At 51.8% G+C, this 27654-nt stretch overlaps 1 protein-coding gene across 1 annotated transcript; it reads right to left on the bottom strand.

Moving 5' to 3' along the window:
• Positions 1-1397: 1397 nt before the first annotated feature.
• On the bottom strand, positions 1398-24012 carry ISM2 (isthmin 2). The gene is made up of 6 exons (XM_023230368.2): positions 23855-24012; positions 11780-12022; positions 9700-10045; positions 5547-5687; positions 5207-5290; positions 1398-3118 (listed from the first exon to the last, which is right to left on the bottom strand). Exons 1-6 carry the CDS (start codon positions 23993-23995, stop codon positions 2601-2603), a joined length of 1473 nt encoding a protein of 490 aa, XP_023086136.1. The 5' UTR covers positions 23996-24012; the 3' UTR covers positions 1398-2600.
• Positions 24013-27654: the final 3642 nt, after the last annotated feature.

Here is a 27654-nt window from a genome sequence, read left to right as displayed (position 1 = left end):
TCATCAGGCTCACTGCTCCCGCCGTTGGCGCTGCTCCTCACACACAGGTGCTCCTAAAGCCAGCTGCCACCTGCGCAGTGTCTTTCTCCTTTGCATTGCTTGAATAAACATAATTTCATAGCCGACCCACTCCCCAGCCCCTTTTGTTTAGTTTCTCTCATCTGTGGCCTGACATGGTAGCAATTTAGCATGCCACTCTAAAGGTACAGATTTAAAATGGGGTTGGCTAAATTCAGTATGAGTAATAGAAAACCATTAGCTACAGATTAAGACAGTATGTTTAAGAGGCAAGGTGAGTTATATTAGAAAGGAGGGGAATTAGCAGTTTCCTTAGAGAGCAGACTCTGGGATTACTCTGTCCTGTTACTTTTAAAAGTTTCTGCTGAAAAATAATTAGCCTCGAGCTGAGTGCAGCGGCTCATGCCTGTAATCCCAGCACTTTAGGAGGCCAAGGCAAGTGGGCTGCTTGAGCTCGGGTGTTTGAGACCAGCCTGGGCAACAGGGCGAAACCCCATCTCTACCAAAAATACAAAAAAAAAAAAAAAAAAAGCCAGGTGTGCTGGTGTGGGCCTGTGGTCCCAGGTACTTAGGAGGCTGAGGTGAGAGGATCACTTGAGACTGGGAGGCGGAGGTTACAGTGAGCTGAGATCGCGCCACTGCACTCCAGCCTGGGCAATAGATGGAGACTCTGTCTCAAAATAATAGTAATAATTAATCTTATTGAATTCCTTAGACAAGAGAAAGGGAGTAAGCATGGCTCCCATCTGGTGGCCCAAAACACTGCCCTCTCTGACCCTCTCGTATTTCTAGTTGCAGGTAGAGTATTTTTAGACTATGATTCAGGACAGACTAATAAACTTACCTCTGGGAGTGATCGTCATTGGAAACATCTGACTCTCTGAGCGTCTCCAGTGGCGGCTCTGGACACATCTTCCTTTACTGTGCTTCCTGACACATCCCTGTCCTTCCCCACATGTCAGGAGTGACAGTGGAGTGTCTAGCTGGGGTGCCAACCGAGGCAGAGCACAGATCCACCTCTCATCTTACAGCTGTAGTTCTTTGGGCAAGTCGTTGTTGGATCCCCTCACAGCAAATTACTTCCTGGTGCAGTAAACGTGATTTACCTCTCTGACAAAGCTCAGAGTGAATGTGCCCCTGAGGTCCAGCCAGCTCCTCGTCCAACTCCAAGGCAGTGTGAATAAGGATAACTGATATTTACAGTCTAACCCCTGCATGCCACAAGCTCTGCCTGCCCAGCTGGTCCAGGAAATGAAAAGGAGCCTGCTGTGGGTTAGGTAAATTACAAGCACACCCAAGGGAGCTTGAGTTGGACCAAAAGCAAGGGTTCCTTACACTCCTCCGCTCTGCCGGGGCCCAAAAATCTTCATCAGGCAGAATTTGAAAATAAAGTGCTTTTATTGCTGAGGATCCCAGAGAGCTTCAGGGTGGCCATCTAGGGGCTAGGACTGAAGTCCCCTACATTTTGGTGGCTCTTGTGAACAGAGACAGTTGAGACTTCAACATTTCAACCCCATAGAAGGCAAGGAAGTGTAGCTACAGGGATGGGGAGGCAGGGAAGAGGTATGAGGTATACCAGGAGAGTGATTATGTGCATCTCTTCCCAACTCCGAGTTCAGTGCATTCAGCGATGCTGGGAGTATGACATGGGCCACTGCTGGGAGAATTTACATCATAGAAGCTGCCCAAATGCAACAAATCAGGGCTTTTTTTTTCCCTCCCAGAGAACTGGTTTACTATAGATGTGTGACACACGGTCCTGAGCCAGTGCTGAACCCACCCAAGCCTGGCTACTGTGACAAGCTGTCACCTCCCACTCGGGGAGTGCCAGCTCCCAGCCCTGCACATGCCTACAATCAGCAGAACAGAGAGGGCTGAGCAAAGGAAAGGGACCAGAACTGGGCAAGCCATTTCCTGCGTGGAGTCCACTTCACCTCAGCTGGGATGGCTTGCAGCCCGAGACTAAAGTGGTGTCCAACAGAAAGGCAGCTTGGGGCTACAGATACCTCCTGTGCAGTGGCTTGTGGCAGGGAGTGGGGAAAGAAGGGCATGTGCACCACCCAGAGATAAAGAGGGGTGGCCACCCAGGCTGGATGCCCCCCTGGCAAAGGGTGGCTATGCCCATGAGAAGAGTGGCACTTCCTCTGCTGGCCACCAGGGGCGGGTGTGAGACACTCATGGCAGATGGCGGGAATCGGGATGTTTCTGGAGGTGCTGGCTAAGACCTATGTGCAGAGCCAGGGCAGAAGAGTCCAGCTCCCAAGGAGGAGAAAAATGAGTGGCCAGGCTCCCAGCAGGCAGCAGAGGGAGGCCCCGGCAGACACAGGCACGTATGCACATTTCCAGGACTCCCAGGGACACCCACCCTGGGCCCTACATACCCTTCAACCTTCTCACTAACCCCACTGAGATATCTGCCTCGGGGTCACTTGCAGAAGGCACGCAGCCTCGGATCAACCTCGCTCGCTGAGGGAGCCCTTTCCTCACCCTGTCTGGGCAGGGGCGGGGTGAGGGCCCTCCCAGGAAAGTTCTCCCGTGCAATAGCAGCAGCCGCCTGCCCTCTCCCTGAAGCAGCCCCGTTACTAGTACTCCTTGGCCTCCTGCAACTGTGCCAGGTACTCCTCCTCCGGGGGGTTGTTGGTGCAGGCCCGGCCGTTGTTGGGGGGGAGCATAGTGTGGAGGCGGCTCCAGTCCCCCTTGCACAGGATCCAGGGCGTCGTATCCAGCTTGAAGTGCAGCTCAGGTGAGAGGTCGGTACTGATGAAGTTGGGCATGCCGGCGCCCTTGCCACGGGTCAGCAGCCGGCTGTCGTCGTCATAGCAGCAGTGCTGGGCGGCCAGCGTGCTGCTCTCCCCAGACAGCATGGAGCGCAGGCAGAAGCGCGCCGTGGGCTGGTAGATGTCCAGGCGCTCGCGAGGGCCGCTGGCGTCCCTCCACCGGAAGCTGCGGCCCTGACGCTCGTCCTGCAGGCTCACAGGGCTGTTCATGGCCTCCAGTGGGTAGGCACACGGGCAGCTGGGCAGGTCCCGCAGCATCTGGCTCAGGTACTTGGTTAGGAAGTCGCTCTTGCAGTTCAGCCACTTCTCACAGTTGTCCACATCTGCAGAGGGCCGCAAAGTGCAGGAGGGAAGCTGGTGAGAGAGCTAGCCAGGCCGGTGTTGGGCAGGGACTGATTAAGGGCCAATGCATGGGGAGAGAAGGCCCAGGCTCCAGCTGGTGCAAAGGTGTGGCTTGGTAGGGCCTTGGGGACAGAGAGAGGCTACCCCACACCACCCAGACAAGCTGAAGCAAAAAGCTCTTGCTCAGAACAGACACGGGCCAAGGGGCTGGAGCAGTGATCCAGTGTCACGTCTTTAGGTGCTGAATGATGGGGAAGATCCTGAGATCTTGGAAAGGATCTGGAGTGGGTGGAGACAGGGACAGCAACTTTTAACCAACTGGTAAGAAGGTTTCAGTATTTTAGCCACTGGCCCATTCTTGTTCTGAACGCTGCCTTTCTCAGGCGGTCTGGCCTGGGGTGAGTCACTTGGCTGCTTTGGCCTCCTGTGGCCCTCTCTGTCTATGCTGCTATCCTCCCTATCTCCACCTCGGGAAATGTGGCCTTTTTTAAAAAAACTATATTTTTATTTAATTTTAAAATAAATTATATCCCTCAACAAAAATCTGAGGCTAAAGTACATCTGTCTGAGGTTCTCTTAAATAGAAGAGCTGAGGGGCCAGGCACGATGGCTCACGCCTGTAATCTCAGCACTTTGGGAGGCCAAGGCAGGAGGTAGGAGTTCGAGACCAGCCTGGCCAACATGGTGAAGTCCCGTCTCTACGAAAAAATACAAAAATTAGCCGGGCGTGGTGGTGCATACCCGTAATCCCAGTTACTTGCGAGGCTGAGACACAAGAATCACTTGAACCCAGGAAGTGGAGGTTGCGGTAAGCTGTGATCGCACCACTGCACTCCAGCCTGGGTGACAGAGCAAGACTCTGTCTCACCGTTTCACCTGGTCCCCATGGCACAGCGCAGCAGAGGCCAGGAGCCTTCATAAACCAGAAAGAGGTGCCCCCCACACTCACCAGAGCCCTGCAGCAAGCAGGGAAGGGGAAAACACTGCAGTCACCAAGGAACAGCAGACAGAAGAAAAATGGCTTTGGGGAGCTGGCCATGAGGGAATGCGCAGAACCTTGCTCACCACTCCCCAGAATCTGCCTGAGTGGGTGCTGTTAACTGGATCTTGTTTCTCATTTCCCTTCTGTGCCCTCAACCTAATGGGATGAGCTGTCCAGCCCCGGACACTGGGGGACTGACTTTGATAGTTTGAGGCCCTGGACATCCCCAAGGGACTGGAACCTTGCCCAGGATCCAGATGCTGGGATTTGCGTTTTGACTGGGAGTGAAAGAGGAGCCTGGGAAATGGTACCACGGGAGAGGGGAGAGACACGCATTTCCCAGGCCCGCCCCTGCACTGGAAAACGAATTGCTCCTTCCTCTCTGCTCCCAAATCTTTAGGGCCTTCTTTGCAGTGCAGTGCTCACATGGGTTATGTGTGTCTTTCCCTCATGGGACCTGAGCTCCTTGAGGACAGGGACCAGGCCTCAGGCTGCTGACATCCCCTGCCCCAGCACCGTGGCCAGGCACATGATGCAGGCTCAGTAGGCTCTTGCTGTGCTGAGTGCAAGCCTTATCTGCAAGGTGGGTCTCCCTGCCTTCCTTGTAGGGTGCAAGTGAGACCAAGAGACACAGACTCAGAGTGTGCAGCTGGAAGCCTGGCCCACGCCCAGCTGCCTGGAGGAGCAGTGCTGGAGTTCTGAACGCTGACCCATTTCTGACTGCACTGTATCCCCCTCCCCAGACAGACTCTGCCCAGGAGCCTCCAAGAGTGACCAAGGAATGCAAGTAAGAACGTACCCACCCCATCCTGCTGCCAGGAAGGATAGGATATGCTCCACCAGATGATCTCTAAGCTCTGCTGCTCCCATTAAGACCTTCCCAGTAGAAATACCAGCCTGGGAAAGGCCAATGGGCTGGCTCAGAAATGTGCCAGGGCCCCCTGTTGGGGAAGCAAACCTTCCAGATGGAAGCTGTGCTCTCCACCTCGTGGAGACAGGCCAGGTTCCTGCCGTGGAATAATACCCCACCCTCTCCTGAGAGCTTGTCCCCCAGACCACCAGGGGGCAAGCCTAGCTCCCCACTCACCTTGGTCAGGCATGTCTGTAGCATTGCCGGCTAGGAGCTGCCACTCCTCAATGTGGAGGCCCAAGGTGTCCTTGTCCTCAGTGCCTTTGGGAAGAAAGGAAGCCAGGCTGGTGGCTCCGCAGGGCACCTCAGTGCCCCGATGGCGGAAACCCCCCCCCCCACCATCTTAATAGGCTCTCAGTACCCACAGCAGCCAAAATAGGCCTGGGACAAGGCAGGACCACCATGCTTGTGAGCTTCCTGCATCCCGTCTCCCAAGCCCACTCACATTCCCAGGGGACCAAGCTTCCAGCCTAAGCCACACCAGCCACTCCTATGCAGGGGTAGGGGCTCCTCTCACCAGGACATTTGGGCAGGTCACAGGTACGGGTCTCGGTGGCAGTGCAGAGAGAGCCACAGGGCCGAGTCCTCTGCTGGTTGCCAATGCTGCAGTTCCCACTGCAGGGAGACCAGGGACTCCACTCCTCCCGGGGCTCATAGTCTGGGTTAAGACAGGGAGCAGGGGGTGAGTGCACATAGCCCACAGGGCAAATCGGTACAAATCAGCACAGGGCACCCTTTCCTCAGGTGGATGCAGCCCACGCCAGGGCTTCCAGCCTCATGAATGAAGCTGGGCTGGATTTCAGCTTCCACCTGCTCCCTCAACTGGGTACCCTTCTGCCGTGAACAACCTGTGCAAATGTATCAGGTGGCCCTGAAGAGACAGTATAAGCCCTAGCCACTTGTTCTGTGCCAACACAGCAATAAACAGGAAATGATACCTCGGGCTGGGAGCCATCTGACCACTATTGGTGTGACCTTGGGCAAGTCCCTCTACATCTCTGAGCTACAGATTTTTTACTTGTTTCTTGTGTTAGGGTCTTACCCTGTTGCCCAGGCTGGAGTGTAATGGTGTGATCATAGCTCGCTGCAGCTTTGACTTCCTGGGCTCAAGCAATCCTCCCACCTCAGCCTCCCTAGTAACTGGGACTACAGGCACGTGCCACTAAGCCTCGCTAATTTTTTCTTTTTTTGAGACAGAGTCTCACTCTGTCACCCAGGCTGAAGTGCAGTGGCGCAATTTCAGCTCACTGTGCTTCCGCCTCCCAGGGTCAAGTGATTCTCCTGCCTCAGCCTCCCATGTAGCTGGAATTACAGGCGTGCACCACCATGCCCAGCTAATTTTTAGTAGAAATGGAGTTTCACCATGTTGGCCAGGCTAGTCTCAAACTCCTGACCTCAAGTGATCCGCCTGCCTCGGCCTCCCAAAGTACTGGGATTACAGGCATGAGCCACTGCACCTGGCTAAGCCTGGCTAATTTTTAAATTTTTTGTAGAGACAGGGTTTCGCCATGTTGCCCAGGCCGGTCTTGAACTTCTGGGCTCACCCGATCCTCCAGCCTCAGCCTTCCAAAATGCTGGGATTACAGGTGTGAGCCACCCACCTGGCCTGAGCTATAGTTTTTATGTCAATCAAAACCAAGGATGACAGTATTTCCCTTGAACTGGAGATATTTAATAATTTTCCAGGCTGGGCATGGTGGCTCATGCCTGTAATCCCAGCACTTCAGGAGGCTGAGGCAGACAGATTGCTTAAACTCAGGAGCTCGAGACCAGCCTGGGAAATATGGCAAAACCCCATCTCTACAAAAAATTTTTAAAAAGCTACTGAGGAGGCTGAGGCAGGAGGATCATCTGAGCCAGGGAGGTTGAGGCAGCAGTGAGCTGTGATCATGACACTGCAATGCAGCCACAGCCACTGTGTCTCACTCCACACACAGTGAGACCCTGTCTCAAAAAAAAAAAAAAAAAAAAAAAAAAAAAGAATTTCTCTGTTACCCATATTAGGAACCCACTTCTCATCTGATCTGAGTGAAATACACTGTGGCTGGGCCCATATCCTCAGGCTGTGCAGGGCCTGAGACCCAGTGCTTTCTGTGAAACCCCCAAAATACTGAGAGCTGGTTCCACACTTCACAGACAGGCCAGCACTGGCGTCAAGAGTTTAAGGAAAATTAATGGGAGAAAAGCTGAAAAACACGGAAATTTTTCCTTTTTTTTTTTTTTTTTTTTTTTTAGAGACAGGGTCTCGCTCTGTCACCCAGGCTGGAGTGCAGTGGTGTAATCATGGCTCACTGCAGCCTTGACCTCCCAGGTTCAAGTGATCCTTCTGCTTCAGCCTCCAGAGTAGCTGGGACTACAGGCAGGCGCCACTATGCCCAACTAATTTTTGTGCTTTTTGTAGAGACAGGGTTTCAACATGTTGCCCAGGCTGGTCATGAACTCCTGAGCTCAAGCAGTCCACCTGCCTTGGCCTCCCAAAGTGCTGGGATTACAAGGCATGAGCCACCGTGCCCGGCCAATCATGGACATTTTCTGTGAGTTTACATTATTTTAGTGAACTGGGAAGAGTCTGTCACAACCTAGTCTTAATCATAGGCACCTCTGTCCATTGACAAGATACCAGGGCTCCAAGGGAAATGGCTGCAACTATGCAAAAACATGTCTGCACCCAGAGGAAACCTGAACCACAATATGCAAAAATAAAAATCATCATCATGGCCGGGTGCGGGGTGGCTCACACCTGTAATTCCAGCACTTTGGGAGGCTGAGGTGTGCAGATTACTTGAGGTCAGGAGTTCGAGACCAGCCTGGCCAAGTTGGTGAAACCGTCTCTACTAAAACTACAAAAATTAGCCAGGTATGGTGGTCCACACTTGTAATCCCAGCTACTTGGGAGGCTGAGGCACCAGAATCATTTGAACCAGGAAGTGGAGGTTGCAGTGTGCCGAGATTGTGCCACTGCACTCCAGCCTGGGCAACAGAGTGAGACTCCACCTCGAAAACATTTAAAAAAAAAAATCTGTCATCATGAGAGGCTGGTAGCCTTAAGGCAATATTTTCTGAACAGTTGTGCTGTTGTTATGTCTTTTTCTAACAAAAATAATAAAAATAGCCAACACATTCTTTACTCCATGGTGGTACTGTAGATGTCTTAACTCAGTACTCTCTGCAGCCAACTCCATGTAGTAAAGAATGTGTTGGCTATTTTTATTATTTTTGTTAGAAAAAGACATAACAACAGCACAACTGTTCAGAAAATATTGCCTTAAGGCTACCAGCCTCTCATGATGACAGATTTTTTTTTTTAAATGTTTTCGAGCCGGGGGGTGGGGGTGTTGCGGAGGCTGGAGTGCAGTGCCCGGCTCTCGGCCCTGGGCAACAGGGAGAACCCCTCTCTCTCAAAAAAAAAAAAAAAAAAGAAAATACAAAAATTAACTGGGCGTGGTGGCACACACCTGTAATCCCAGCTACTTAGAAGGTTGAGGCAGGAGAATTGCTTGAACCTGGGAGGCGGAGATTGCAGTGAGCCGAGATTGCACCACGGCACTCCAACCTGGGCAACAGAGCAAGACTCTGTCTCAAAAAAAAAAAAAAGATGATACTATTCCCCATTCTATAGAGGAAGGATCTGAGGCACAGAGAGTTGAAGAATCTTTCCCAAGGTCACTCAGCTGGTAAGCAACACAGCCAGGAGTCAAAGTCACACACACAATCTGAAAATCAGGTCAGTCGTGAGTGATGGAATTTATAATTTCTCAATCCTTGGAAACTCACAGATGTAAATAAATATAATAGTAACAAATGTCTTTTGCTAAGAGGATATCAGGGATTTTTGTGACAGTCAAATGTTGTTTAGTAAAAAAGAAAAAAAAAAGGCTGGGCACAGTGGCTCATGCCTGTAATCCCAGTACTTTGGGCGGTCGAGGTGGGAGAACTGCTTGAGCCCAGGAGTTTGAGACCAGCCTGTGCAACGTAGGGAGACCTCATCTCTACCAAAAATTTAAAAATTAGGCTGCCCTGGTGGTATGCACCTGTTGTTCCAGCTATTCCAGGGCTATGGTGGGAGGATCGCTTGAGCCCAGGAGTTTGAGGCTGCAGTGAACCATGATCATGCCACTGCACTCCAGCCTGGGTAAGACTTGATCTCAAATAAAAAAATTTAAAAAAGGCCGGGTGCGGTGGCTCAAGCCTGTAATCCCAGCACTTTGGGAGGCCAAGACGGGTGGATCACAAGGTCAGGAGATCGAGACCATCCTGGCTAACACGGTGAAACCCCGTCTCTACTAAAAATACAAAAAAACTAGCCGGGTGAGGTGGCGGGCGCCTGTAGTCCCAGCTGCTCGGGAGGCTGAGGCAGGAGAATGGCGTGAAACCGCGAGGCGGAGATTGCAGTGAGCCAAGATCCGGCCACTGCACTCCAGCCTGGGCGACAGTGCGAGACTCCGTCTCAAAAAAAAAAAATAAAATAAATAAAATAAAAAAAAAAAAGGAAAAACTCTGCAAGCTATTGGCAATGTTACTTCTGAGTTGATGATGGTGTTTGAACAAGGCCTAGGCTCCTGGCTTCCTCAGATGGTCTTGCCTGGGAAGCCTCCACCCTCTCCCCCACCCCCATTTTCACCAGTACCTATAGGGGAGCAGCCTAGGGATGCCAAGATGGGGGTGCTCACCGTAGCTGACAAAATCCTCGAGGACCCTATCCCTGGGGTCCAGCCAGCCCTGGTCCCCGTTGTCTGTAGTTCCATTGAACCAGAGCGCCTCCTCTTCCTCATCTTCCTCTTTGTCCTCTTGGTCCTCACCCTCGATTTCCTCTGAAGGATAATCCTTGTCTTCCTCCTTTTCCTCCCCCTTCTCCCCTGGGGCCCTGTCTTTTTCATCTCCTTTATAGTCTCCCCAGAGGAAGGACCAGAGGTTGGGCAGCCAGCTAAGGGTATCCTTGGGCGGGGGATCGCTGGGCTCAGCCAACAGGTCTATCTCCACCTGGGCCTGGGGGTCCTCCACCACCTCGATGGTCACCTGCAGGAGACAGGCCAGGCAGGCCAGTGAGGGAGGTCTTAAAGCTGCATTCCAAGGAGAGGAGGGATCATGGGGTTAGGGCCAGAGGTGAGAGGCCCAATCTTTCCTTCAAACCAGCTGTCTTCTCTTGGCTGACATTCTTGGCTAACCTTCCTGGCCTCTTAGGGCACAAGAATCACAGCTTACGGCCTGGAGGTGCATTAGAATCACCTGGGGACTCCTAATTCCCAGATGCCAGGTATGGACTGAACTGGTCTGGGCTGGGGCCAGGTATGGTGGTTCTAACATGTGCCAGGGTTGACACTCACTCGCTTAAGGGAACCTGGCTTTGAATCCCGGCTCTGCCAGCATGCAGCTGCTGGGCCTGGGCAGTTCTGAGCCTCCAATTCCTCATGGTAGGGCTGGAAGCTGAGCGCTCCCGACACAGCAGCCCTCGGAGGAGCTCTCTCTTTTTTTTTTTTTTTTTTTTTTTTTTGAGACGGAGTCTCGCTCTGTCGCCCAGGCTGGAGTGCAGTGGCCGGTTCTCAGCTCACGGCAAGCGGAGGAGCTCTCTTGCACCACATTATGGATGGAAAATAAGTAAAATAAAATCATTTATGTGAAACTGAACTTCGGAAACATTATTTTTGGCTATTCAATAAAGTAACATGAGGTTCACTGAACAAAATTTGGAAAAAACCAGCAAACTGTGAAGAAGAAAATGAAAATCGCCTATATTCTGGCCGGGCTCAGTGGCTCATGCCTGTAATCCCAGCACTTTGGGAGGCCGAGGTGGGCGGATGACAAGGTCAAGAGTTCGAGACCAGCCTGGCCAACATGGTGAAACCCCGTCTCTACTAAAAATACAATAATTAGCCGGGTGTGGTGGTGCACCCAGCTACTTGGGAGCCTGAGGTAGGAAAATTTCTTGAACCCAGGAGGCAGAGGTTGCAGTGAGTTGAGATCATGCCATTGCACTCCAGCCTGTGTAACAGAGTGAGACTCCATCTTGAAAGAAAAAAGAAAGTCACCTACATTCTATCACTGACAGAAAACCTTCCAGTTTTTTGCGTGTGTGTGTGTGTGCGTGTGTGTGTATGTGTATGTGTAGGTAAGTAGAGAAAAGAAGAGAGACACTTTTAAATAATTTTAGAATTGTGTTTTATATTTTTATGGTCTTTTTTCCCCTTCTGACGAAAGTGTTTTGTAAACCGTAGCTGCTACACAAACATGCAGAATTATTATCATGAAGGACTCACCCCAGGCAGTGGAGCCTGAAACTGTAATTCTGGCAGCTGCTCTCATTTCCTCTCCTACAAAGCCCTTCAGGTGGCTGTACCCCATGCCACCAGCCCACTCCATTCCATACTGAACCCCTTCTTTAGGGCATCAGACCTGCAGGTCTTTTCCAGGAGGCCTCCTTAGATTCCTGGAATCCCCTGTAGCCTACAAAGCATTTCCCACTCACTGGTGCTCACACAGCCCTGCTGGGTTGGTACTGTCTGTCTCTTGCCATGGTCTAGAGAACAAAGGCTCAAAGAGTCAAAAGACTTGCCCAAGGCCCACAGCTAGAAACTAGAGGGGCAGGTACTCTGTTCCCAACACCACAGGGAGAGCATGGGAAGCCTGCCCTCACCCCACACAGCAGCCCCACCCTCCACAGAGTCCAAGATGCAGGGTACCCTGAGCCCACCTTACCAGCCCTGCTCCTCTCTGGGTGTCTGCAGGAGCTGCTGGCCCTTCTGTAGCTCTCACCTGGATATCAGGGTTAGGGGTACTCAAGGTTGTGTTGGCCAATCCCGGCAGCGTCTGCAGCTCCAGCAGCAAGGGAGTAACCTCCGGGGTGCTGGCAGGGGTGGCATTGCCTGGGGTCAGGGCTGCTGGCTCAGTGACAGTCCAGTGTCCATGTTGGTGTGGCTCTGCCTGCAGGCGGGTTCTGGGGAGCAGTGGTGCCTCCTCCTCTTCCCTCAGAGGCCTAGGATCTGGGGAGGCTGAGGCCTGAGGGAGAGAGAGGGAAGGTGAGGTAACAGGTCAGGGCTCATCCCATGGGGACCCAGAAAAGGCTGGCCAGGCAGACCCAGGAGCCCTGGGGTCTGACTGGGTCATAAACTCACCCTGTGGTTTACACCTCTCTGGAGTGTGTATCTGTAATGTAAAATCTTCACACCGCCTGCCTTAAGGGCCTCAACGGGTAAGTGAGGGTGTAGCTGGTCAGACAGTGGACTGTGTCCACAAAGCACTTCCATAGCAGATGCCAGTGTGAGGCAAGAAAAGGAGGGTCATTTCACAGATGAAGAAACGGAGGCCCAAGAAGGGGAGACAGTTGTTTCAGAGAGTGGTGCCCTTTGCAGACGATGTGCCTCCCACTCCCCAGGGCCCTCACAGGCCAGAGCAGAAAGGCCCTCAGGGATGCGCCGGGTCCTATCGGGGAGTGGGCAGCAGGCCTTGGCCTTTCCCTTCAGCCCGCTCCTGTGCACTCAGCCCCGCCCAGGCCATTCACATGAGGGCTGTGTTCCTCGGTGCCTCTGACCACAGTTACCTTCCTCCGCCTGCCTGCCTGGGGCCTGGCTCCTTTTTGTACTCCAGGCTGCTGGCATGGCTGACTCAGCCAGTTCATCCCTTCCAACAGCCACTGGCCATGGTGTCCTCACCGGGACAGTCCTTGCTTCAGATCAGATGGTAAGGGCAGATCCATGTCATCTCTGACTCCTGTTCCAGCATTCATCTGCCCAGACAGTGGGGCACTAGGGGCTCAGTGGCTGCCACTTGCCTCCAGGCTATAGCCACTGCCCAGGTCTCTATGCCAGGGCAGAAGGAGCATGTCCCAGAGCTGCCTTATGAGTCTCTGGGGCCTGGCACCTGGGGACCCTGCTTCACTCAGGCCACACCATTGCCGCCCCTCCAGTCTCATACCTGGGCAGTACGGTATGGCTGACAAACACTGGTTCTGAGAGCCAGAAAAGCTTGGGTTCAAATCCCAGCTCTGCCTGTTACTAACTTCTTCAACTTGACAATATCCTCGTCTGCAGATTGAGGATAATCATGCCTCCCTGCAAGGACTGTGAGAATTTTATTTATCAAACATTTCCACAGCATTTACTGCACACCAGGCACTATTCTAAACACTTGGTCACTCATTTCATCCTCCCTGTCTTACATCTTCACGGTCATGCCTGTCTTACAATGGAAACTAAGGCACAGAGAGGGCAAGTAACCTGCCTGAGGTTGCGCAGACATTTAGCAATAAAGCCAGGATTTAAACCAGGCAGTCTGGGCCTAAAGCCCATTCCCTTAACCTGCATGCTGTAAAGTGATAGTATTGCATCCCCGTCAAAAATCAGGGGCTTAATCAGCCTAGTTTCTCACTCTCACTGACTTTTTTTTTTCTTGAAAGTTTGGAAAGAGATTCAGAATCCTCTGTCTCTCCCTCTCTGACCTCCCCTTCTGCAGTGTCCAAACATCTGGCTCCAGGTATCCTGCAATAAACGCCTGGTCCTAGGGCGGCCGTGGGCCCATCTCAGCCCCAGCCTGGAGTCTCTTGCTGAGTCAAAGCCTTCTAGTCTAGACAGCAGGGTGGATGAGTGGAAGGTGGAAGGGTGAGTAATGGAACAACTCAGCCCCTTCACTGACCAATGAGGGAGGCCTGGAGCATCCCCGAGTGCTGGCTTCCTGGCAGCTCCCACCCACAATTCCACCAAAGCCCTAACTGTGCCTGTGACTTCGCCATCTCCACTGTCTGCGGTCTCTGGGGCATAGAGCCAGGCAGTCGCACAGCAGCAGGTGTTCAGAGTTGTGCAGCCTTTTGGCTGATCGGGACACCCTAGCCTGATGGTGGCTGGGCCTGCCTGTGGCAGCTGGTACAGTGGTTATGCAGTGGTTCTCATCTGGGGACATGTGGCACTGTCTGGGGGTATTTGTGGTTGTCACAGCTAGAGGGGTTTCTACTAGCATGTAGTAGGCACAGGCCAGGAATGCTGCCACATAGCCTGCAGTGCACAAGGCCACCCCACAAGATTCATCCAACCCAAATGTGAACAGTGCTGTAGTTAAGAAAGCATGCTTTAGGCCAGGCACGGTGGCTCACGCCTGTAATCCTAGCACTTTAGGAGGCTGAGGCGGGTGGATCACTTGAGGTCAGGCTGGCCAACATGGTGAAACCCCGTCTCTACTAAAAATACAAAAAAAAAAAAAAAAAAAAAAATTAGCTGGTGGCAGGTGCCTACAGTCCCAGCTACTCGGGAGGCTGAGGCAGGAGAATCATTTGAACTGAGGCGGCGGAAGTTTCAGTGAGCTGAGATCGCACCATTGCATTCCAGCCTGGGCAACAGAATGAGAATCCATCTCAAAACAAAAGAAAAGAAAACAAAACAAAACACAACAACAACAACAACAACAACAAAAAAAAAACTGAAAAAAGAAAAGAAAAGAAAGAAAGAAAAAAGAAAAGAAAAGCAAGCATGCTGTAGATTGGGCTGCCTGGTCTGAGTTCTGCTGGCAGCCTGGCTTCTGACCCGTGGGGCCCTAGTAGGAGAGAAGCCTCTGTGAGCTTCTACATCTGCAAAATGAGAATGACGACAGGACTAAGCCTGGCCCAGGCCCTGCTACCCAGTAGGTGCTCAAAATGTTCATTTCCAGCCTCTCTACCCACTCCTTTCCCTGGTGCCCAGTCAGACCATAGGGTGGGCAAAGGCCAGAGAGGTCTTGGCCAAGTGTCACGGCCACACTTGCTGCCTTTCCTCTCCTGGAGCTGCTCTTGGAGCCTCCCTCTCTGTGCATCAGCCCTTGCGGAACTCCTGGGAGTGGAAAGAGATGTGGGGAACGTCTCATCTTAGTTTGGGTTCTCTCGAAGCCCACCCCGACACAAGGGTTCCAATGCAGGTGGTTCCATTGGAAAGTGGCCCCAGGAGATGCCAGAAGAGGGTAGGGAAGCGAGACAGGGAAGGGGAGGTGACAGTCAAGGATGCAGTCAAGCAGCGACCGTGATGGGCATCTGCAGCCAATCCCCCCAGGATCCTCTGATACCCCTTGAGCAGGGACAGAGCTGAGGATTTATCTGGCAACTCCAGCAGTCCTGGGTTAAAGGCTCTGGGGCTAGAAGGGAGGATCTGCTCTCCAGGCACTTCAAGTGAGCCACCTACAGCTCCCAGCAGGGCTAAGGGGATCAGGGCCAGACATCCAGAGGCCCAGCCCATAGCCAGCCTCCGGGCACATCTTACACACCAGGCCTTCCTATGCAATTTCTGTACCATCTGTCACTTTTTCCAACGCGAAGGTAAGTTCTATGCAGACAGGAATTTTGTCTGCTTTGTTCACTGTGGGATACTGTGCTGAGCACTGTGCCTGATACATTATAGGAGCTCAAGAAATCACTGCCATGTAAACAAATAAACACCAGCAACCCTGAGGGGCGAGTGTGATCATCTTTATGTTAAAAATGAGGCTATGCAGGCTCAGGGAGGGTAGGGGACTTACATAAGGTCTTAAAGGTTACAATAAGAGAACTAGGATTCAGCTCAGCCTGGCCTGATCTCAACACCTGTGCACTGGTACACACCATGCATGCGTGGACAGACACTGGGGACAGTAACCCCTCGTGGGCCACCACCTTCTGTCTTCACAGAGCAGTTCCACTTTCATCATCTCAGCTGAATGTGATGGAAATGAGTTCAGGCTGGAGTCCACATGACCGGGTTCAATCCCAACGTATACACCTACTAGCTGCGTGACCTCCGGCAGGTTACTGAATCTGCCTTAGCTCCTTCCTCTGTAATTTAGGGAAACACCAGCACCTGTCTCATAGGTTTTTTCTTTTTTTTTTTTTTATGAGACGGAGTCTCGCTCTGTCGCCCGGGCTGGAGTGCAGTGGCCGGATCTCAGCTCACTGCAAGCTCCGCCTCCCGGGTTTACGCCATTCTCCTGCCTCAACCTCCCGAGTAGCTGGGATTATAGGCTTGAGCCACCGCGCCCGGCCAGGGTTGTTGAATTAGAATAATACCTTGTAGGTGGTAAGCATGCAAAGAACGTTACCCAGAGGTGGCGACAGATGGTACTCAGAAGGCAGACAGGAGCCATCGGGGGCACCCCCTTTGCCAGACAATGTGCCAGTTCTTTACACCTCATTCAGATCCTCCGAACACTGCTGCAAAATCACTCGGCAGCTGTATTCTCACGACATTCTGAGGGGAATTCTGAGGCTCCAGGTTGTTGAAGAACTCTAGCCCTATCTCACAAGACCACCTCTCTCCATCTTCTAAGCTTACATGTGGAGTTGCATGCATGTCCAGACACACAAGGCCATTCTTTTGGGGGTGATGTCCCTGTCCAAATAGAGATACATCCTGAGGTACATCTTCACCAGTTCTCTCTCTCTCTCACCCCTAAGCTTACCTTCCCAGGCTTGGCCAGGCAGCCCCTGACCCATGTGTTTCCAGTTAACACAACAGAGTCCCGATCCCCACAGACCCTTACTGCATTGCACGAGCCCGCCTGCCAACCTGTTTCAGCCCCTTCACAGTTCCCTGTTCTCCCTTCTCCTTTGTGCCTCAGGCGTCAGAAACTTGTTTTGGATAATTAAATTCAATCACTAAATGCAGGTCCTGTAGCCCTAGCTATTGAAGCCCAGGCCCACCACAGACAGCCAGGCTGCACACTAAGTCATGCTGGTGGGAGGTGCTGGAGACCCAGCACACAACAGCAATTGCCTCTTTAGCCAGGCCTGAGATGCTGCATACAACAGCAATTGCCTCTTTAGTCAGGCCTCTTTAGCCACAGGCAGAGGAATAGGGCTGGATTTCATTCTCCCTCAACTACCTTCCTGATTGGTAAGTACTATTCTTTTTTTTTTGGAGATGGAGTCCCGCTGAGTCACCAAGACTGTAGTGCAGTGGTGCGATCTCGGCTTACTGCAAGCGCCAGCTGCCGGGTTCACGCCATTCTCCTGCCTCAGCCTCCAGAGTAGCTGGGACTACAGGTGCCCGCCACCACATCCAGCTAATTTTTTATATTTTTTAGTAGAGACAGGGTTTCACAGTGCTGGCCAGGATGGTCTCGATCTCCTGACCTTGTGATCTGCCCACCTTGGCTCCCAAAGTGCTGGGATTACAGGCTTGAGCCACCGTGCCCGGCTGGTAAGTACTATTCTTTTTTTTAAGACCGAGTCTTGCTATGTTGCCCAGACTGGCCTCCATATTCCTGGGCTCAAATAATCCTCCCACCTCAGCCTCCTGAGCAGCTGGGATTAGGTATATACTATTCTAATCCAACCCACCCTGGCACCCAGTGGAGGCTGCAAAGCTCCTCACTGTAATAAGAGTAGTGCTGACTAAGCATACTACTCCCGGCACAGGGCCGGCTTCATGGTGTGCAACCTGTGTCTTTGCACCGAGCCTCGTATTTAGTTTAACGCCCTGCTGTTGCCCTTTGGAAATACTTAAGAAGCCCCATGTTTTCTTTTCTTTTCTTTTCTTTTCTTTTCTTTTTTTTTTGAGATGGAGTCTCACTGTGTCGCCCAGGCTGGAGTGCAGTGGCACAATCTCGGCTCACTGCAAGGTCCGCCTCCCAGGTTCACACCATTCTCCTGCCTCAGCCTCCCGAGTAGCTGGGACTACAGGCGCCCGCCACCACGCCCAGTTAATTTTTTGTATTTCTAGTAGAGACAGGGTTTCACCATGTTAGCCAGGCTGGTCTCGATCTCCTGATTTCGTGATCTGCCCGCCTCAGCCTCCCAGAGTGCTGGGATTACAGGTGTGAGCCACCGCCCAGCCAAGAAGCCCCATGTTTTCATTCGGTACTGGGCTCCACAAAAAATATGGCCAGTTGGCTTTCCAAGGTAAAGGCAATAAAAAAAGAAAGAGAAAGAAAAGTAAACCCAAAAACACGTAGCCAGTCTTGCCGATCACCCTATATGTACAGACTCACTGGATTCTCACAACAACACTTTAAGTAGGTATGAGCATCATCATCACTTCATAGACAATGCAGCCAAGGATCAGAGAGGTAAAGTAACTTGCCTGGAGTCACACAGCTAGGGGCTGGCAGAGTGGGATTTGATGTCAGTGGTCTGGCTGGAGTCTGTGCTCTTAAGCCTTGTGCTTTGCTAACTCCAGGCAGTGGCTCCACCTTCTGGTTTGCCGCCTGCTGCTCTGCAGTGCTGAATGTGCTGGATGAACAAAACACTATACAGGATGTTCAACTCTCCACATCCATCCTTCCCTTTGATCCTCATAACAACCTGAGACTGAGATTGGAGAGGCTGGAGACTTGCTTGGGGCCTCTGAGCAGCCAAGCTTCCAGGCCCCATTCCTGTCTTTCCCTCTCTCCCTCCCTGGGGTTTCTAACCCTTTAGAGACAGAATGGTCTGGAGGTATAAGGAAGGCCATAGCTGAGGTCCAGGGAGGTGGACAGCTGCAGCAGAAGGCTAGCAGGTGAGGCCACAGGCTTGGCACCACACAGACCTAGGTTCTAGTTCTCTCCGGCACTCACTCACTGATTGGGCTAGAAAGACCCTGCAACCAAATAAAGTCAGCCTTTAGGAAATACATCCTTCTCATTGCCACCCACCTGGCAGGTGAGACCTTGTACCTCTCCTGCAATCCAAGCCCCTGCTTCCAGGCAACTGGCTGGACAATGGACCAGGACTGAAGTGCTGGGCAGGCACCCCCACCATGTGCATGACACTGCCTCAGCTTTCTCAGGGACCCCAGGCTCCTTCCTCTGCCCTTAGTTCTGTCTCAGCCCATACCCTCAACAAGTGCTTCTTTCATGGCCATTTAACCCCTGCTGCAGCAGCATGAACCACCCCCATCCCACCCCAGGTGGGCCAGTCCTTGCAGACTGGAACAGCAGTCCTCTCTCAGTTCTCCTCTGTTTGTTTGTTTGTTTATTTATTTATTTATTTATTTTTAAATAGAGATAGGGTCTCACTCTGCAGCTCAGGCTGGAGACCTCGGCTCACTGCAACCTCTGCCTCCCGGGCTCAAGCTGTTCTAGCCTCCCAAGTAGCTGGGATTACAGGTGGCTGCCACCATGCCCAGCTAATTTTTTTTTTTTTTTTGTATTTTTAGTACAGACAGGGTTTCACTATGTTGGCCAGGCTGGTCTCCAACTCCTGACCTCCACCTTGGCTTCCCAAAGTGCTGGGATTACAGGCATGAGCCACTGCGCCTGGCCTTTTTTTTTTTTTTTAATCTAAAATGATAACAAGTACAAAATTAGCCAGGCATGGTGGCACATGCCTGTAATCCCAGCTACTCAGCAAGGCTGAGGCAGGAGAATCGCTTGAACCCAGGAGGCAGAGGTTGCAGTGAGCCAAGATTGCGCCATTGCTCTCCAGCCTGGGCAACAAGAGCGAAACTTCATCTCAAAAAAAGAAAAAAAAAAAGAAGAGGGTCTTGCTCTGTCACCCAGGCCGGAGTGCAGTGGTGCAGTCAATCATGGCTCCCTGCAGCCTCAAACTCCTGGGCTTAAGCGATTCTCCCACCTCAGCTTCCAGTAGCTGGGAATACAGGTGCGTGCCATCACGCTTGGCTAATTTTTGCATTTTTAGTAGAGACAGAGTTTCTCCATGTTGCCCAGGCTGATCTTGAACTCCTGAGCTCAAGTGATCCACCTGCCTTGGCTTCCCAAAGTGCTGGGATTACAGGTATGAACCACCATGCCAGGCCCCCAGCCTCTTTTTATGATGATGTCACCATCCACACGTCTGGTGCTTTTTCATCCAGCACTGCATCTGACAGAATGGGTTCTTATTTTACTGTGGGAGTAAACTGAGGCTCAGCAACAGGCCTGCCCAGAGAAGCGGGGGCCACATTTTGTTCACAAGGCTAACGAATTTTTTTTTTTTTTTTTTTTTGTGGGAGTCTCACACTGTCGCCTAGGCTGGAGTACAGTGGCACGATCTCAGCTTACTGCAACCTCCGCCTCCCGGGTTCAAGTGATCTTCTGCTTCAGCCTCCCAAGTAGCTGGGATTACAGGCACCCACAACCACGGCCGGCTAATTTTTGTATTTTTAGTAGAGATGGGGGGTTTCTCCATGTTGGCCAGGCTGATCTCGAACTGCTGACCTCAGGTGATCCACCCGCCTCGGCCTCCCAAAGTGCTGGGATTATAGGCATGAGCCACCGCACCCAGCCTAATGATTCTTTTCAAGACTTCAGATGAGCAGACTGGACCACGACATGCAAAGCTGTACAATAAGGTCCCCAGCGTAGCTCCTTCTAATGACAGACCTGCCTCCTGGCTAGGCTTAACTTTTCTGTGCCTTGATTTTTTCATCTGGAAAGTGGAGATAATGCCCATGTCAAAGTGGTGTAACAATGAAATATTCTCATGTTAAGAAATTCATATAGACTCTGTAAGGCCCAGAGAATGTTCACTTCCCTTTCAGCAACCTTTACTTTTAGATCCAGGGGTTTGATGTTCTTTAGCTTCTTCATTAAGGTCTTTGGGCTGGTCAGATATTTCTTTTTTCTTTTTTAATTTTTAATTTTTATTTTTGAGATGAGACTCACTCTGTCTCCTAGGCTGGAGTGCAGTGGCACAATCTCAGCTCACTGTGACCTCTGCCTCCGGGGTTCAAGCAATTCTCCTGCCTCAGCCTCCCGATTACCTGGGACTACAGGTGCCCACAACCATGTCTGGCTAATTTTTGTATTTTTAGTAGAGACAGGGTTTCGCCATGTTGGCCAGGCTGGTCCTGAACTCCTGACCTCAAGTGATCCACCCTCCTCAGCCTCCCAAAGTGCTGAGATTACAGGTGTGAGCCACTGTGCCCAGCCTGGTCAGTTATTTGTGACACACCACCCAAGTCCCTAGAATAGCAATCTGCATTCTCTCAACATGACTCCTTAAACTAACACCCTTGCCATAGACAGCTTTAACACAAATCATGCAGACTCATGGAACGATGTCAGAGCTGGACAGGACCATAACGATGACTTAGGCTCTCTTGGCTCTCTTTTTTCATTTTATTTATTTATTTTTGAAAAAGGGTCTTGCTTTGTCACCCAGGCTGGAGTGCAGTGGCACGATCTCAGCTCACTGCAACCTCCGCCTCCTGGGCTCAGGAGATCCTCCCACCTCAGCCTCCTGAGTAGCTGAGACTACAGGGGCGCACCATCACGCTCAGCTAATTTTTGTATTTTTGTAGGGGTAGAGATGGGTTTTCGCCATGTTGCTCAGGCTGGTCTTGAACTCCTGGGCTCAAGCAATTCTCCCACCTTGGCCTCCCAAAGTGCTGGGATTACAGGTGTGAGCCACCGTGCAGGCTCCTCTTTTTAAATGTGAGAAATCATCCGAGGTGAGTCACACGTGCATTAATGACCCACTGGGATCAGAACTCCAAGCCCTAGACTCCAAGCTCTGCTTTTTCATTGTGACACTAATTTGTTTTCACATGTTTTTGATGACTCTGCCAGGCTTTGTACTGGAACTGAAGATATGATTTTGGCTCTGAAATAACTCATCCTCTAGGGTGTTCTTGTTAGGGGAAGATTTGGCAAACATGCTAAAAATAATTACAATACAAAGCAGTAAGTACTAAAATAGAAAGTATTCATGCCAAGTGAGCAGAAACAATGCCAATTTAGTTAATTTTATTATCACTGTCATCTCTGTATGGGAAGAGGGACTGGCGAGAGGCCTCATCTGTCTACAACAGTCATTCTCCACTATGGGCAGTGGGGATGGGGTGTCCTACAGGAAGCATGTGGAGTGTCTGGTCCTGGTGGGGAGGCGAGTGCTACAGGCACCTAGTGGGTAGAGGCCAGGAATGCTTCTAAACATTCTATAATGCATACGACAACAGCCCTTACCACAAAGAATGATATGGCCCAAAATGACAAGGGTGCTGAGGCTGAGAAGAGCCAGTCTAAAGGATGCATTTTCAATAGGGGCAATAAGTAGATCTTGTGAGAGACCAAAAAGTCTTAAGATACTACAATGGTTTGTGACATTCCAAAGGGCCATAATACATAAACAGACAGTATATCTGTGGTATTAAAATGTCATGGGGAAGTTGGGCGTGGTGGCTTATGCCTGTAAGCCCAGCACTTTGAGAGGCCAAGGCAGATGGATCACTTGAGGTCAGGAGTTTCAGACCAGCCTGGTCAACACGGTGAAACCCCATCTCTACTGAAAAAATACAAAAATTAGCTGCGCGTGGTGGCAGGCATCTGTAATCCCTGCTACTTCGGAGGCTGAGGCAGGAAAATCACTTGAACTTGGGAGGTGGAGGATGCAGTGAGCCCAGATCAAGCAAGACTCCATGTCAAAAAAAAAAAAAAAAAAAAAAAAAATCGGCTGGGCATGGTGGCTCACACCTGTAATCCCAGCACTTTGGGAGGCTGAGGCAGGTGGATCACGAGGTCAGGAGCTCAAGACCAGCCTGGCCAAGATGGTGAAACCCCTTCTCTACTAAAAATACAAAAATTAGCCAGGCGCGGGGGCAGGCGCCTGTTATCTCAGCTACTCAGGAGACTGAGGCAGGAGAATAGCTTGAACCCGGGCGACAGAAGTTGCAGTGAGCCAAGATTGTGCAACTGCACTCCAACCTGGGCGATAGAGTGAGGCTCTGTCTCAAAAAAAAAAAAAAAAAAAAAGGAAAAAAAGGAAGAATAGCCGGACACCACAGCTCACACCCGAAATACCAGCACTTTGGAAGGCTGAGGCAGGAGGATTGCTTGAGCCCAGAAGTTCAAGACCAGCCTGGGAGACATAGTGAGACATCATCTCTACAAAATAAAAAACAAAAAGATTAGCCAGGTGTGGTGGTGCATGCCTCTGGTCCCAGGTACCCAAGAGGCTGAGGCTGGAAGATCCATTGAGTCTGGGAGGTTGAGGCTATAGTGAGCTATGATCACACCACCGCACTCCAGCTTGGGTGACAGAGAGAGACCCTGTCTGAAAAAAAGGAAAAAAAAAAGAGAGAGAGAAAGAAAAGGAAGGAAGGAAGGAAGGGAAGGAAGGGAAACAAGAGAAGGAAGGAAGGAAGGAAGGAAGGAAGGAAGGAAGGAAGGAAGGAAGGAAGGAAGGAAGGAAGGAAGGAAAAATGGCAAGATGGGAAGAACTATTCTAGTCTCCTACAGCTCAGCAGATGGAAGGACCCAGGACCCAAGACCTAAGGCCACCTGCCACACAGGCCTGCTCCTGCACACCCTAATACAAGTCTGGCCGTCTCTGTGCCCATGGGAATGAACGTCCGCTGCATTCCAGGGGGCAATAAGCCGGACTGTAGACCCCTCAGTGACTGGAAGACACGGGTGGCCACCACCACTCTTCCATCTCATTACTGTTTTATACCCCAACGCCCACCTACAGTCCACGACAGCGCCAGTCTCGGGCTGGCCACCCCTGCCAGTAGCTGAAGAGCCCCACTGTGCATCCGCTTGTCTCATGGAAGGGGCTCACCTGACCGTCTGAACCTCAGCGGCCCCGGCCCGCCACTCCGCAAAGCGCCAGCTTCCTCGCACCGGCGGGACTCCCCTCCGAGCCAGCGAGCACCTGGACAGGCGGCTGCAGGAAAGGTTCGCTCAGGGCGAGGAAGCCTGGCCACCGCGGAGTGTCGGCCACCTCACTCCGCACAGAAGTCAAACTTGTCCCCCGGCGGGTCCGCAGCAGCCGATCTCGCGGCCATGCGCGGGGAGTGGGAGCCCCGAAGACCGGCGCACCTGGCCAGCGCTCGGTGTCTGGGAGCTTCCGGCCGGCCCTGGCCCCTCTCTCCCTCGGGGGGTCGTTGCCTGTGTATGACCCGGTCCCGCTCCCCGCACGGCCAGAGCCGGTGGCTCGGGGAGGAGGGACCGCGCGCGCCGCAGCCCGGTGCCGCCGCCCCTCACCTCCGCCAGCCTCGTGCGGCTCCCAGGCCCGGGTCCGCGGCGCCGCGGCTTGCTCACGGGGAGCCCTCGCGCCACGGCCAGCAGCGCCGCCAGCAGCAGCACGCAGAGGAGTAGCCCGGCTCGGTCGCGGAGCGCACGCATCGTCTCGGTCCCGAGGCCGCTCTGCCTGCGCCTCTGCCCGCGGCCGCGAACCCAGTCGCGCCCCGCCTCGCCTCCTCCGGGGGCGGGACCTGGGGATCCTGAGGGGCGCGCGGGGCGGGAGGCGCGCAGCTTGCACAGCCTCTCCGGCCCCTGCCCCTAGCGTGGGCGTCCGCACAGCTCTGGTGTCAGCCCACCTGGACGTCCCTCGCTGTGCTCGGAGGGGACCCTCGGCGCTCCCCGACCCATCTGGGCCCTGCGGGCGGCTGTCTTTGATCTGGCCGCCTCCCCGCCCTCAGTCCCCGCCGCTGTCGCCGTCGCAGCCCCCAGCGAATTCCTGTTGGCGAGAAGCTGCGGCCCGGCGCGCTCCGGCCCCTCGCCGCGACCTGCGGGGGCCCTGAGGCTCCGACGCCACCTCTGCCCTCCCCTACGGCGCTCCGACTGCGACCTGGACCGGCGGTGCCGCGCGGAGAGTGGTGCGAGTCTTCGGATGCCGGGCAGATGTTTGGTTGCGCCGCGAGGAAGGATTGCTGGGGAGGAAGCCAAGGCTCTTCCCAGTCTACTGCCGGAGGTGGAGACCAGAGCAGAGGCAAAAGCCAGCACCTGCCACTCTGCGCCCAGTGTCCTCGGAATGTTCTCAGCGCACTTTTAAAAACCGGAGACGAGTTGATGGGTGCAGCACACCAACATGGCACAAGTATACATATGTAACAAACCTGCACGTTATGCACATGTTCCCTAGAACTTAAAGTATAATAATAAATAAATAAATAAATAAATAAATAAATAAATAAATAAATAAAATAAAACAAAATAAAATAAAAAATAAAAACCGGAGAGCCGGCCGGTGGCTCACACCTGTAATCCCAGCACTTCGGGAGGCCGAGGCAGGAAGATCACTTGAGGTCAGGAGTTGAGATCAGCCTGGCCAACATGTTGAAACCCCGTCTCTACTAAAAATACAAAAATTAGCCGGGCGTGGCGGCACGCACTCGTAGTTCCAGCGGGTGGGAGCCCGGAGGTCCAGCGCACTTGGCCCACACACAGGTGGGAGAATCGCTTGAATCTGCAAGGCTGCAGTGAGCCGAGATTGCACCATTGCACTCCAACCTAGGCGACAGTGTGAGACCCTGTCTCAGAAAACAAAACAGGACAAAGTTGAGACTCAGATGCGAGGATAAAGTCCCAAAAGGACAGCCAGGAGTCTGGGGGTCGCCTAGTGGTATCCTGGGTGAAAGAGTGAAACTGCCCACTTCCTCCAGTGGGACCCTTGGTGCAGAGATCCTCACGTAGGCCAGCAGGGTCACCAAGATGGCCTGCCTCTGAGCAACCGACACAAAACCTCAGCTATGGTAAAGATCAGGAACTCTGAGAGGCAGTGCCAATCTTACAGCCTGGATGGGGCAGCTAGGGAATGTGAACGAAGTGACACCAGGTAGGCAGAGGGGTAGAGACAGGTCGGTGAGAAGCAGTCACAAGGCATTGGGGACATGCCCACCCAGGGGCCATAGCAGGGCGCACGAAGGATGACTCAAGTTTCAGGGCAGGATTGGTGGATCCCCAGGAGTGTTAGAGGATGAACAGTAAACCCAGCTACTGGCGTAAACTGCTGGGTCTGGGTCAAGTTAGAGTAAGACTGCGGGCGGGACTGTGCTTTTCTGGAACTACTCCTATTCCCAGGGGCACAGCTGCAGGGTTTTGAATGGTGCCTCACAGGGATGACAACCTGGGCCTGAATTCGGCCATGGGGATTGGAGTCTTTCACCATTTACCAAGTAGGTGATATTATTGGACAAATTATTTGACGTCTTCGTGCTCTTGTCATCTGTAAAGGTGTGGGGGCCCGGGAGCCGGAGGGGTTACCCATCTCACCTGGACACCAAGTGTGAGAAGTGTGAGTAAATGAGAAGTAAATGTGAGTAAATGAGAAGCCATTTCCATGTTGAGAATTTGTATTAGAATGAACCATATGAAGTTGCCATGTTTTGTTCAAAAGGTTGAATATTGGCAATTTCATATGGTGCAACCTAATAGTGTGCCTGGTACATGGTAAATACTCAAATGTTAGCCTAAAGAAACCCTGTTTATGACCACCTGCTAGACCATATTGCATTTACTAGACTAAATGCAAGGCCACCTTGTTCTTTTTCAGGATTTTTTTTTGGGGGGGTATAAATATTTTTACATCCTGCTGATTATTTTGTCTTTTTACCACACTCCTGCACCTTCCACCAGATCAAAGGAGACTTGGAAGACAATGAGTTCATTCATTCATGAGCACCTGTCTCCATGACTAGCAGTTACCACTGGACTTCAGGCCACGCCCCCAACTACAGATAGCTCAATTGGTCCTGCTGCAGCCACTCTTGTTTTTGCCCTCCCCAACTCCCCATGAAGCTGATTATCTTTTCTTTTTTTCTTTAAGATGGAGTCTCGCTCTGTCACCCCGGGCTGGAGTGCAGTGGCGTGATCTCGGCTCACTGCAACCTACACCTCCCGGGTTCAAGCGATTCTCCTGCCTTCAGCCTCTCTAGTAGCTGGGATTACAGACACTCATCACCACGCCCAGCTAGTTTATTTGTATGTTTATTTATTTATATATTTATTTTTGAGATGGAGTTTTGCTGTTGTCTCCTAGGCTGGAGTGCAATGGCGCAATGTTGGCTCACTGAAACCTCCACCTCCTGGGGTTCAAACGATTCTCCTGCCTCAGCCTCCTGAGCTAGCTGGGATTACAGGCGTGCCCCACCACGCTTGGCTAATTTTGTATTTTTAGTAGAGACAGGGTTTCACCATGTTGGCCAGGCTGGTCTTGAACTCCTGACCTCAGGTGATCTGCCCACCTCGGCCTCCCAAAGTGCTGGGATTACAGGCGTGAGCTGCTGCGCCTGGCCAGCTTATTTTTCCTTTTGAAAATAACCTTCATTGAGATATAATTTACATATAATAAAACACACCCATTTTAATTGAGCCAGTTTTCATAAACGTGTACATCTGTGTAATCACCACCACAATCATGATGTAGAACCTTCCCACCATTCCAATTTCCTTCTGTGTGCTGTAGAAAAAGATTGTGCATCAGTGGAAACTGCATTGTGTACATAGTGCAGATACTTCTAGGCTGTTTGAGTCTAGTCTTTCATTGCCTTTGAGCTACTGCTCTGTAGGTTGTAGGTAACTGGTAGTAAAAATAAAATTCTTGTCCATAGAAACATGCAGTCTGCCTGTCCTGTAGAAGTTCGATTGACTTCCTTCTCCCAGTACGGAAAAACAAGTTTGCCTTCATTTGGACATTAATGTCAATATTCCTGATTTATAAATGTTGGCTTTTCAGTATCTCCTTCGAACTGGTTTTAACGCCAGTTTCCTCATTAATAAGTAAAATCTTTAACAGGTGTTCATTTTTTTTTTTTTTTTTTTTTCTCGAGATGGATTCTTGCTCTGTTGCCCAGGCTGGAGTGCAATGGCACAATCTCTGCTCACTGCAACCTCCGGCTCCTGAGTTCAAGTGATTCTCCTGCCTCAGCCTACTGAGGAGCTGGGGTTACAGGAGTGAGCTACAGGGCCTGGCCTAAAACGTGTTCATTTTTATAGCCATGAGAGACATGACTTCATGCTTATTTTTTAATTTTTATTTTTTTGAGACTGATTCTTGCTCTGTC

This window comes from Piliocolobus tephrosceles, chromosome 6 (assembly GCF_002776525.5).
Source record: "Piliocolobus tephrosceles isolate RC106 chromosome 6, ASM277652v3, whole genome shotgun sequence".
In the NCBI taxonomy this organism is placed as follows: Eukaryota; Metazoa; Chordata; class Mammalia; order Primates; family Cercopithecidae; genus Piliocolobus; species Piliocolobus tephrosceles.
This window is presented reverse-complemented; position numbering and strand designations above follow the sequence as displayed.